This window comes from Gekko japonicus, unplaced genomic scaffold, assembly GCF_001447785.1.
Source record: "Gekko japonicus isolate JY-2015 unplaced genomic scaffold, Gekko_japonicus_V1.1 scaffold5374, whole genome shotgun sequence".
NCBI lineage: Eukaryota > Metazoa > Chordata > Lepidosauria > Squamata > Gekkonidae > Gekko > Gekko japonicus.
Genome location: NW_015164800.1, coordinates 24,675 through 37,447, shown reverse-complemented (window position 1 = coordinate 37,447; position 12,773 = coordinate 24,675). Strand labels below are relative to the sequence as shown.

At 47.5% G+C, this 12,773-nt stretch overlaps 1 protein-coding gene across 1 annotated transcript in view; it reads left to right on the top strand.

The window, feature by feature from the left end:
* SLC9A8 (solute carrier family 9, subfamily A (NHE8, cation proton antiporter 8), member 8) overlaps nt 1-12,773 on the top strand; it is a gene marked incomplete at its 5' end in the record, with an annotated part of 33,461 nt that overhangs the window by 15,029 nt on the left and 5,659 nt on the right. Inside the window, 4 exons of the mRNA XM_015409745.1 lie at nt 3,523-3,639; nt 6,495-6,577; nt 8,988-9,099; nt 11,367-11,608. Coding sequence (XP_015265231.1) covers nt 3,523-3,639; nt 6,495-6,577; nt 8,988-9,099; nt 11,367-11,608 — 554 coding nt within the window. The remainder of the gene's footprint in view (nt 1-3,522; nt 3,640-6,494; nt 6,578-8,987; nt 9,100-11,366; nt 11,609-12,773) is intronic.

The window sequence follows — 12,773 nt, the reverse complement described above, 5'->3', positions numbered from 1 at the left end:
ACTGGCAAACATGTTCTTCCAGTGGCTCTCATTCATATGACATTTGTCTAGTGGCTTGCTCTGCCCTATTTCTTATGATTCATCTTTGGTAGGGTTGGGCAATCAATGAACCAGAGGCCTAGCCCCATCTATCATGGGCTCTTGTTAGAAGCCCTCAGTTTAAAAAAACAAACGGTTGTGACTCCGTCTGTCAGTATAACAGAGCTGGCGTGCAGAACATCTTGTAACTTGACAGTACCTTCCCTTGCCATCTAGCCCCAGCAACCCAAAGTCCTGCATAATTTTGTAACGAGTACATGCTGTAGAGCGTGGACTCTAATCTGGAGGAACCGGGTTTGATTCCCCACTCATCCACATGCAGCTGCTGGTGTGGCATGGGTCAGTCACAAGTTCTCTCAGAGCTGGTCTCTCAAGAGCAGTCCTCGGAAGAGCTCTCTCAGCCCCACCTACCCCACAGGGTGTCTGTTGTGGGGAGGGGAAGGGAAAGGAGATGGTAAGCCACTCTGAGACTCCTGAAGGGCGGGGTATCAATCCAGTCTCTTCTTCCTCCTCTTCTGTCAAGTGTCAACCAACAACATCAAAATGAATGTGAATTCTACAACCCGCTAAGTATTTGGTATCCCATTCTAGACAATATAGAGTTAAACAAATTTGATTGGGAAAACATAACGGAAGCTAAATACAAATTGATGCTTTATTGTGAATAATATAACCAATTTAGCTTTCCCTATTTTGCCTATAACTTAATGCTCTTAGTGTACAATATTAAAACATGCTTGGATTTATATGCATTACTAAACCTTACTGGACATATACAAACTCTACCTGTAATTATATGTTTATTAAGTCTATCCTCAACCCTAACGTCATGTCAAACTGTTTATATTGTTGTATTATTAAAATCAATAACATTTCTTTTTAAAAAAGTGTCAACCAACATATGGTAACCCCTCAAGGGGTTTTCAGGGCAGGAGATGAACAGAGGTGGTTTGCCATTGCCTGCCTCCGCATCACAACACTGGTCTTCCTTGGGGGTGCCCCCATCCAAGTCCTAACCACGGCTGAACCGGCTTAGCTTCTGATGTGTTTCAGCTAGTGTGAGCTATTCAGGCTACTAGACGTTTTCCAAGAACTACACACACACTTCCTCATCCTTCAAACAAGTTTGCAGAGCAGGCTAGTGTTATTTGTCCTTGAATTACAGATTTGGGAAGCGGATGCCAGGAGACTCAGAGAGAAGCTAATTTAAGGTAAGACAGTGAGCGTGTGGCATCTGGTGTTTCGAAGCGGCCGCTTCCAGCTCATGCACTCAGCTGGTATGACAAACACTTCTAACTCTGTTCACGGTTCCACTGTTAGTGCAAGTCCCACTGAAGTCTGTGTTATGACTCAGGGCTGAGCACGGGTCCCACAGTCACACTGGCCGAGCCACTTGGCGGAGGTCTTGGCAGTGGTGCTGTCAAGGAACGGGATTGTACCTGACCACATGCCGAAGACGTAAAAGGGTACTTTTTTCGTACACTGACCTTCATTATGCTTTTCTTGAGGGTCCCCTAAGAACAAAATTGGGGGGGGGGGCTTTGTGTGTCCTCTGTGAGAAAGAGGAGGGGATCAGTCGAAATTGCTGCCACCTCTTAGGAGCACTTAAGGGCATTTGTGTTTTCTTAACTGTGTGATTAGATACAGTTCACTGATTCCATAGGGAAGGTCCACCCCACCAGCATGGCTGCTGCATCCATAACTGCGTGGCAGTGCACGGCAAAAAGGCATCTCCTGCGTGGCTGGGGGGGCACCTTTGCTTGCTGGTCTTCATGCATCTGGAACGGTTTGCAAATGAGAACACTGTAGTTGATGAAAAGAAACCCACTTCTGTGTGAATGCAATTCAGCACTGGCTGCTCTGCCCTAATCTACTTCAGATGCCGTTGTCAGTGCTGAATCCAGTGGTCCTGGAGAAGCCATCCCCCGCCCCCCCACCTGTATTCAGTTCCAAAGTCTGATCCCTGTTCCTTTGATGCAGTCTTGTCTTTTTTTACAATCAGGTCAGAGCGCAGCTGGAAGCACAGATGATATTTTTCCCCAGCCTAGAATGGCTTTCGGTCATTTATCGAATCTTTCCTCGTGAAAGCAGGGAAATGTGGATTAGATTGAAATTGTCTGGCAGTCTGATATAAAACTTTGCATGAGCTCCAATGCCAATGCCAATGCAGGACGCCTACATGATAGAGAGCCTCTCCCCACCCATGTGATTGCCAGGGATGAGTACGGACATAGGTCCCCACTGCGCATGTGGACTGCCCCCCAGTCTGAAGTAAATATGGAAGCTCTTGCGTACCCAGGAGCAATGTTCTCTCTAAGCTAATTGAAATTGTCTGGCAGTCTGATATAAAACTTTGCATGAGCTCCAATGCCAATGCAGGACGCCTACACGATAGAGAGCCTCTCCCCATTCATGTGATTGCCAGGGATGAGTACGGACATAGGTCCCCACTGTGCATGTGGACTGCCCCTCAGTCTGAAGTAAATATGGAAGCTCTTGCATACCCAGGAGTCCCCTGGGCTTGTGGAGTACTGAAGCTGTTGCCTTTTTTAGTTGTTGACGCTGTGGAAGACTCAATGTTGACGTCGTGTATTCCTGTGAAGATCGCACCAGGTAGTTAGCAATGCAGTCCTAAGCCGAGTTCTGTGCCGGTTGGCTTCAAGATACCCTGTAAGATGCCCTGTTAGCCAGCTGAATCTATTTCCCAGTAATAACGCAACCAGCAGCCTGGTAAGTCAGTCTCGATCAGTCTCATCAGAGCCTGGAAGCTAAGCAGGGTCAGCCGTGGTTAGTCCTTGCATGGGAGCCCGCCAAGGAAGGCATGGATGGCTGCGCAGAGGAAGGTGTTGGCAAACCACCCGTGCTCATCTCTTGCCTGGAAAGCCCAGGGGTCCTGGGGTTGCCGGGAGTCAGTCGCGACTTGATGGCACACTGATTATCAGCAGTGCCACCACTCGACCTGGGTCAGTTGCAGGGAGTCACTCCTTGACTTGCTTTCCCTGTTCCACAGTGGAGGTGAAAATTTGCTCATGAGTAATACTTGTAGCTTGTAGTAATACTTGGAGCTGCGGTGGCTCAAGTGGTTAAGACGTTGAACTGCAGGCTGTGGAAGGTTGGTCGTTCAGCAGTTCGAGACCCGGGTGTGCCGCATGACGGAGTGAGCTCCCATCTCTCGTTCCAGCTCCTGCCAACCTAGCAGTTCGAAAGCAAGAAATTGCAAGTAGATAAATAGGTACCACTTCGGTGGGAAGGTAACAGCGTTCCATGCGCCTTGGTGTTTAGTCATGCCGGCCACATGACCACGGAAACGTCTGCGGACAGCGCTGGCTCTTCAGCTTTGAAACGGAGATGAGCACCGCAACCCTAGAGTCGGATTCGACTGGCTTTCGAGCAAGGGAACCTTTACCTTTACCTTTAATACTTGTAAAATGATGCATAGGTACATGAAGCATTACTTGTCTGATGGCAGCATTGTTTTCCCAGGTATCATGGCGATCTTGTTCTCGGGCATCGTAATGTCTCACTACACCCACCACAACCTTTCTCCAGTTACGCAGATCCTGATGCAGCAGACTTTGAGAACTGTCGCATTCATGTGCGGTACGTGCTATCTTTCTCTCGGTTCACATCCTCTCAACTTCTTCCCGGTTATATTCATATTCCCTGCACATTAGGCAGTGTGGTGTAGTGGTTAGAGTGCCAGATTAGGCCTGAGGAGACCTCAGTCTTGAATCTCACCTCGGGTCATTCAGTCTCTGTCAGTGTTACTGTCGGGACAGAATGGGGGAGGCAAGGAATCCTGTACTTAGCCCTCATATAATATGAAATAGCTGCACATGGATGCAAAATAGTGGATTGATGATGAGGGTTCACACACAGGGGTTCATTGTTTGGCAACTGCAATACCAGGCAGTGACGAGTTTTAAATTAGGAGTATTTACCATCAGTGTTCCCTCTAGGCTGAGTCAGTGTGAGCTAGCTCACAGGTTTTTTTAAGCCTCCGGCTCACACGTTTTTGTCTTCGCTCAGGAAGGATGGCTCCAGAGCACACTAATTTCTGCAGTAGCCAAATTGCTCACTCGCAACTTTGATGCCAGTAGCTCACAAAGTAGAATTTTTGCTCACAAGACTTCATAGCTTAGAGGGAGCATTGTTTACTATGTGCGTATCCTGCACATTTCTCCCTGGGAGCACACATCAAGTTAATCCTAGAGTGCTGTGTAGCTGATTCAGGAGACAGGCAGTGACTGGCTATACTGAACCTCGTGGCTCACTGGGGGAGTTGAATCCAGGTCTGTTCTGTTCACTACACCTCACAGGTCATCACAGAAGGACCACTAGGACTTTAATCTCATCTCCCACCCTCGCCACCAACACAGGGTTCGCTATGGAGACTGTTGGCATATCTGACAGCAAGGCATCAGGTGCTGCGAAGGCAGGCATGAACTGGCGGTCCCATTTATTTGCTACAAACATTAGAACCTGCATCTCTTGGACCGCGAACCCTGCTGTGATGTATAGTGTTTAAAAAATAAATACGCTAATGACAGCATGATAAAAATCAAAGCTAAAATGCTCAGATCGCTGACTGAAAGATGAAAATCCGTGTCAATAAATCCAGCACTAAAATCCACCAGAGCCAGCACAGATGTCTGCTAGTTAAAAGCAATGAAAAATAAGCAGAAACAAAGTACACACACACACACACACACACCAGTTCCTGGGAGAGGGGAGCTAAAAGCGCTTGGGAATGGTTCAGCTGCCCTGCCTCTAGAGTGTTCAAGGCTTTCACAGTAATGAGCATCACTTTGGATCGGGCCCAGAAAACAAATCGGCAGCTGATGCGGCTCTTTCAAAACAGGCAGCTTTGTGTCCCCTGTAACCGACTGGGGTTGACATTCTTGCCCTACTGCAGTTTGCGCCCTGTTAAGTTTCCAAACAGCAGCAGCCCCAGGTGGAGGGCATTGCGGGAATCTAACCTGCGTGGGATTTAGAGCATGGATAACCGTTGCCAGGCCATGTCTGTCGGGATAGGCCTGCGTCTGAGGTTGCCAGCCTCTGGGTGGGGCATGAAGATGTGGAATTCCAACTGCAGACCGCAGAGATCAGTTCCCTTGAAGAACCTGGCCGCTTAGGGGGATGGACTCTGTGGCGTTATGCCCTGCTGAAGTCCTTTCCCCAGGATCCACCCCTGATTCTCCAGGAATTTCCCAGCCTGGACTTGGCAGCCCACCTGCCACTGGCATATCCACCGAAGCCGTTGTAAAGGTGTCCCGTGCCACAGCTGAGACCCAGCCTGTGCAAACTCAACTCCTTCAGCACAGGTCTGCCTCCTCAGTCGCATGCATCATCAACCGGTTGTTGTGAATGTTCTTTGGGTCATTTCAGGCAAACAAATGCAGAGAGGAACAGAAGTGTAATCTGGCCTGCGGGCCCATCTCTTTTGCACATCCCCCAAGAACAGACTTACAAATATGGAATCTGCCAAACAGTCTAAAGTCACCTTTACTGACAAACAGGATAGAATGTGCAGTAAATCTTCTCTCTCCCTCTTCCTCCAGGCTCTGGCTGAGTCTTGCCCAAGATTGATAACAAAATAGATCTCTTTGACTTCTTCTCTCCCACCCACCCCCACCCCCCGCTGGCTTTTTTTAAATGCAAGAAACTCAACACGCCTTCATTTCTGTTCACAACTTTCGGATCTGGAGAAAGTATTTGGCGACCGGGCGCCAACAGCATGGAGAGGCAATTAGAAGGAAGTGAGGTAGCCAGACACACAGGATGCAGTCGTTTCTTAGAGAGTCTCAGTTTCTAAATTTAGGGACAGTTGCCTTGTTCTTATAAGTGGGAACACGGAGGTGTTTATGACACTGACAGACAAAGACTGAAAAGTGCCTGGCTTTCCCTGCAGGAGTCAGTGCGGGTGCCGCAGAAAAAGAAATACTGTGTTAGCCTGAAAAGAAGATGACTGCAAATTTAGGATCGCCAGGTCCCCCCCTAGCCTCCAGCGGGGGGTTGGGGTGGGGATAAGGTTGCCAGAGCCAGGTTGGGAAACTCCTGGAGATTTGGGGGATGGAGCCTGGGAAGGACAGTAGAATACAATGCTGCAGAATCCGTGCTCCAAAGCATCGATTTTCTCCAGGGGAATGGATCTCTACAGTTTGGAGATGAGGTGTAATTCCAGGGGATCCCCAGGTCCCACCTGGAGACTGGCATCCCTATTCCAAATGTAAGAGGACCTCTCTCCCCTGCCCCCTCCCCGCAAAAGAAGATTATACCCAAAAAACTTTTTGATTTATGCAGCCGCACACATATCAAGCAGTTTTTAAATTCTCCCTGCTGTTTGATTAGGCCAGTTAATATACAGAAGAGGGGGAAAGGTCATACGCATGCTTTTGAATTCTGGTCACCCTTCTCTTGTTTGACTACTTATATCTGTGTATCCTCTCTTTCAGAAACGTGCGTTTTTGCTTTTCTGGGCCTGTCGATCTTTAGCTTTCCTCACAAGTTTGAAATGTCCTTTGTCATCTGGTGCATAGTAGGTATTTATTAGTTATTTGCACTCAGTGATTTTTCCCCCCAGATGTGTTTTGTGTGAACTGTCTCTGGGACTGACTTTTGTAGGGCCTCCAAAATGTCTGCAAAGTGGCCCGCTCTGATCTCTCAGTGGTATTACTCTCACGGGGTGGGGCTAACAATACCAACCTGCCTTATTATGCTGTTGTAACCATTGCCGAGCCCGTGAATAAACAGAAAGGAATCTTGTGGCATCACTCTCCAGCAGCAGAAGTGAATCAGTGAGCAGTGACTCACGAAAGCCTATCCCCTGCCACAAATTTTGTTAGTCTTTAAGGTACTACTGGACTCTTGCTACGGACAAACACAGCTACCCAGCTTGATCCATCTAGATTGATTATTAATAACTCACATCAGTTTTGTATCGCCCACTGAAACTTGTATAATAGGAGGGGCTATGGCTCAGTGGTAGAGCATCTGTTTGGCATGTGGATGGTCATGGGTTCAATCCCCAGTATCTCCAGTTAAAAGTATCAGGTACTAGATGTTATGAAAGACCTCCCCCAGGATCCTGGAGAGCCACTGCCAGTCTGAGTAGACGATACTGGCCTTGATGGATCAGTGGTCAGATTTAGTGTAAGGCAGCTTCAAGGCTGACTGAAGAGTTCCAAGAGGACCTCCACAAACTGAGTAGTGGGCGACAGTGTGGCAAATGAAGTTCAGTGTTGGTAAGTGTAAGGTGATGCACATTGGGACAAAAAGTCCCAACCAAGTGTAGGCTAATGGGGTCTGAACTTGCTGAGACTGAGGTGGGGGGGAGATCTTGGGGTCGTAGTGGATAGCTCAATGAAAGTGTCAAACCAGTGTGCTGCAGCGGTGAAAAAGGCATTAAGGATTATTAGGAAAGGGATTGAGAATAAAACAGCAGATATCGTAATGCCCCTGCATAGATCTATGGTGTGACCTCCTTTGGAACACTGTGTACAGTTCTGGTCACCGTATCTCCAAAAAGGACATTGCAGAGCTGGAAAAAGCGCAGAAGAGGGCAACCAAGATGATGTGCGTGTTGGAGCACCTTCCCTGCGAGCAAAGGCTGAAGAGTTTGGGACTTTTCCTTGTGAGTTAAGAAAAGAGGTTGCGGGGGGGGGGGGGGGACAGGACGGACAGGATAGAGGTTTATAAAATTATGCAGGGGGTGGAGAGAAATATTTTCCCCTCTCACAAAATACTAGAACTCGAAGGCATCCAGGAAAGCTGATGGGCAGTAGGTTCTGGATAGACAAAAGGAAGTACTTCTTTACATAGAGAGTGATTAAAATGTGGCGTTCGCTACCAGAGGATATAGTGATGGCCACAGGAATAAACAGCTTTAAAAGGGCAACCTCCACATTCAGCGGCACTAATCCTCTGAATCCCAGAGCCAGGAGGCGGCAACGGGATGGTTTCAGCCTCTATGCCTTGTTGTTGGCCCTACAGAGGAACTGGTTGGCCACTGTGTGTGACAGAATGATGGACTTACATGGACCATTCATCTGATCCAGCAGGGCTCTTCTTGTATTCTTATGTGTTCATTATTGCAACTTGCATAAGTACTTGTTTTTGTGTTGTATCTTTTAATAATGCTGGGCAATGCTGTCCTTTTAAAGGTGGGTGGGCAGGATTAGTTTTAGTTTTCATGGAAAGGTATAAATCTCCTTGGACTTGTTTGCTGTTGTCTTCACTGAAATCAGGGAAACCTCGGGGTGGGGGGAGGGAATTGCTTTATATCTAGGAACAGCACTTTGGCCCTTGAGAGGAAGCATCTCCTTGACTCTTAGCTGCTTCACCACGGAGAGCTATTAAGTTGAAAGAGACTATCCCCGGGCATCCCCTGCGGGAGCTAGATCTGCATTCCTGTTAACCCTCAGGCTTTTAATGAATGCTGTCTTGGCCTTAAATTATTTAGGGCTGCTTACTTCTCAGTCAGAAAGTGTCTGGTGAATATATGCAGTTTGTATCTGTGACTTTATTCAGCTGCTCTGATGGAGGCACGTCGGACCTGGGCTTTAAGCAGCTCAAATTAAAATGGATCCTCAACACCTCTGCTTGTGAACTGGCTGGAAGAGGGGATCCAAACTGCTCCCTACCACAAATCATTTACAATTTGGAGTGCTCTGATATGTTTTGTATTTATTTAGACAGATTTTTTAAAATTCCCCCTCTTCCTCCAAGGAGCTTAGAGCGATGTACTTGGTTTTCCCTGAGTCCATTTTGCCCTCACAACAACCCGGTGAGGTAGGTTAGGCTGAGAGAATGAACCTCCTAAGGTCACCCAGCAAAGCCACTATAGCAGGTTTAAACCTCTGCCTCCTTAATCCTAGCACCATACTGTAAGCACTGCTCTCTGTAATTCTCCCTTCCATCCTGTAGCTAACGTTCCTTGCTCTTGACAGGTACTCGTGCTTTTTGGCAGAGCTGTCAATATTTTTCCACTCTCCTACCTGCTCAATTTCTTCCGCGATCACAAGATCACCCCCAAAATGATGTTCATCATGTGGTTTAGCGGTAAGAATTCATTTACATATAACGTGTTCTTGTTGGGGCCCGCAACAGGCACCCTTAGGTAAAACCTTACAGCTTCAGAGTGTTTAAAAAACAACCACCACCGATACAGAAATGAAAAGCACACTGCATAAGAAACGGAAACACAGAACATATTGATGAGATTGTTTTGCCTGTGGATTGTAGTATCCACAAGCCCTTTGTGCATTTCTCCAGACCCTAAAGAAATGGTGTATGAGCCCTGAGATAGCAGAAGAAACTACACACAGGGCTGCAGGCAGACATGTGCCAGTTTTCTGCACCCAGGAACTTAGCTGTTGGCAATGAACGGCCCACTTTCTGGGAGGCCAAACTTGAAGTGTATCGAGAGTTGGAAGGCCCCTGGCTGGTTGTTCGTTTGCATTTAATTGGCCTGAAAGTCACAAGGATGGGTGTGGCATAAGGTAAGAGGCGGCTGGCAAAGTTATAAGGCCAAAATCAGACACATGCTGTAAAGTGCCAGAAGGTTGAAACCAAATTTTTAATCCATCCTCTGAGTGCACGTAGGTCACTTTGGAAACCCATTGCAAGCACATTTGGAACCAGATTTCTGTTTTTCACGTGCCCACACCAACACTGGGAGAAGGACTGAACTGTGTTTTAAGTGGCACGTGTGAATTGGCCCTCAGCAGCATACATGTGGACTAGGGAACGTATATACAGCAAGTTGCTTCTGGTATCTTCCCTTATTTTGTTTCCTGCAGTCTCTGTTCAGCTACTGTTGTCTCCCTTTGTTCTTTTCCTTCTACTTCTGCCTTTATACCCCTGGCCTGAGGATCCCTGTGCCCACAGTGGTTTCCTTCTTCCAGCCCTTTTCTTCCGTGGCATGAACCTACCAGACCACTGAGGTCATCTTCAGAGGCCATCCTTCAGGTGTCCTTCTCATCTGAGGTTAGATCGGTGGCAGCCCAAGAAAGGGCCTTCTCTGTTGTGGCACCCAAATGATGGAATTCTTTCCCCCAGGAAGATTCAACTGCCCCTTCAATAACTGTCTTCCACCAGAGGGTGAAGACTTTTCTGTTCTGCCTGGTGTCCCCTCACCGATTCTTATTGACCCCTCCTCCCTGTTCATGTGTCTGTGTTCGTTTTATTTGCTTGTGATGGTTTTGTATATAAATAGGTACCACTTCGGTGGGAAGGTAACAGCGTTCCATGCACCTTGGTATTTAGTCATGCTGGCCACATGACCACGGAAATGTCTTCGGACAGCGCTGGCTCTTCGGCTTTGAAACGGAGATGAGCACCGCAACCCTAGAGTCAGATTCAACTGGCTTTTGAGCAAGGGAACCTTTCCCTTATCTGTGTATTTCACTTGTTTTAATTTTTCTTTATTTGTCACCTTGGGGACCCTATATTGGGTGGAAAGGCAGCCTAGATTTTTTTGAAATAAATAAATAAAAGCAGGGACTTGAACCTGAGTCTCCTACATTCTACATTAGCAGTCTAACCATTTCCCCATGCTGGTTACCTTTATCCTGCCCCTTTTAATCTGTGCCTTATTTTGGTAGGATACAATTCACCTCTCACTTTCTACTTGTTCAAGCTAGCAAGGACCCCCCCCCCCACACACACACACCTTAAAACCAAAACCTGGAAGCAACCCATCAAAGTCACATGTCAGACATCGAAGTTGTACACTTTTTAAAAAACAAAAAGTTTGTTGAAAGTTGGCGTTCTTCCTCTTCTCGGTTTTCAGCACTCAGAAAGACCGTGCTGTCTGGTCTCTGCCCCTCCCTATACGACTGTGGAATCCTTTAATTTTTTTTTGAAAGCCAGTATTGCCTACCCATGAGTATAGGGAAACAAAAGTGATCAATCACAGCCTGGACCCTAACCTTAGAGCAACAAAAGTACTCATTTATTTAAAATATTTATATACTTCTTTTCTGTCACATGCTCAAAACTGTTTAATAAGGAGGAAATACTTTGGACGGCTTTGAAACCGCGTCAGTGGGAAAAGAGACTGAAGAGTTTCTTCCACCTTTCCAGAGTTAAGATTCAGGTCCAGCAGCACTTTAAAGACCAAGGAGATTTCCAGGGCGTCAGCTTTTTGAGACTCAGTGCTCACTCTGCCAGTATCTGACAAAAGGGAGCCTCGACTCTCAGAAACTTTATGCCCTGGAGACCTTCTTGGTTTTTAAGACGCCGCTGGATTTGAATCGAGCTCTTCTACTACAGACCAACACGGCCACCCACCTAAAATGTTCTGGGCCTTGTGTTTGTTTTCTCAGGCTTACGCGGGGCGATCCCCTATGCCCTGAGTCTCCACTTGGGCCTCGAACCGATTGAAAAGCGGCAGCTGATTGGGACCACCACCATCATCATCGTTTTGTTCACCATCTTACTGCTGGGCGGAGGGACCATGCCCTTAATCAGACTGATCGATATCGAAGACTCGAAAGCCCGTCGGAAGAGCAAGAAGGATTTTCGGAAGAGCAAGAAGGACATTAACCTCAGCAAGACGGAAAAAATGGTTAGCTCTCCCCACCCCACCCCCTCCCCCCTTCAGCAAATTGATTCTTGGCTTTCAGATGCGCTGTGAGTGACTGCCTGCCTGAACTACATGGGAATTGAGGAGGAGGACGTGGGCCAGAGATTCGTGAGGCTCCTGAATATTCCTCCCCGCGCCTGGATCCTCTGCCCTTTCCTTAATCCGCTGCTGTCAGTTGGAGCGGGCTTTCAGCATTCGAGTGATAAATGTAGCACAATCGAATTACAAGTCAGCTGCCTTTTAAAAATGAAATAAGCTCGCCATTGAAATGCAGACGTTGATGCCTCCTGATGGGGCTGAGTCACATATAAGTGGCTGATGATAACACATAGATGGTGAGTCACCCATCACTTGGAGAGGGCAAGGCTGTACTTCAGTGATAAGCAGCAGATGGAAATGACTGGCGCGGGGCTCAAAATCAAGCAGAGGCACAATTTTGTGGAGGAGAGGGAGGAGAGAGAGAGAGCCAGAGCCTGGAAGAGCTTATTTGAGGTTACTGTCTTGCCAAAGCAGATGCACTGCAGGACAGTTAACCCTACCTTAAGCCTCTGCCACTTCTTAGAGAGCTGGTTTCCTAGAGCAGGCTACCTTTCAGCGGGATAACTGATGAAGCATTTTCAGACCAAGGACAGCTCCCCACTCGATGCAGCAAAAGCATGGTTACTGTGCAGCTGTCGATGGCACACCGATGTTCGCATATGCAGTGCATGATTGATCCTGGGTCTTCAGCAGCATGGTCCTGGGTGTTTAAAGCTGTGCACAGGCCCTTGTAGCTCTTCCACACACTGTGTGGTTCGTGGCTGGAAATGGCAATGCTCAACTGGAGTACGCTTTCACACCTGGATTGTTTTCAGTTTGCATGGCGGTGGCCTTGGGAGTTTTCTGAGGATGAGACAGAAGCTTGTGAATAAACATCTGTTTTCTTTTTTAATCCCACCACCCTTCCTCTAAGCAGAGCTGTAGCTAGCACGAGGTGTACAGAGTGACGCCACCTCCCGAATATCCAACACCCCCACCGGATCTTAGAATTTTTTTTTTAATTCCATTTTTTCTGCTGTGCCCACGGGCTGATATACCCCCCACTGGCGCGTTGGCTTTTCTGCAGCGACCATCAGAGGTCCACTCCACACCATAAAGCCTTTCTCAG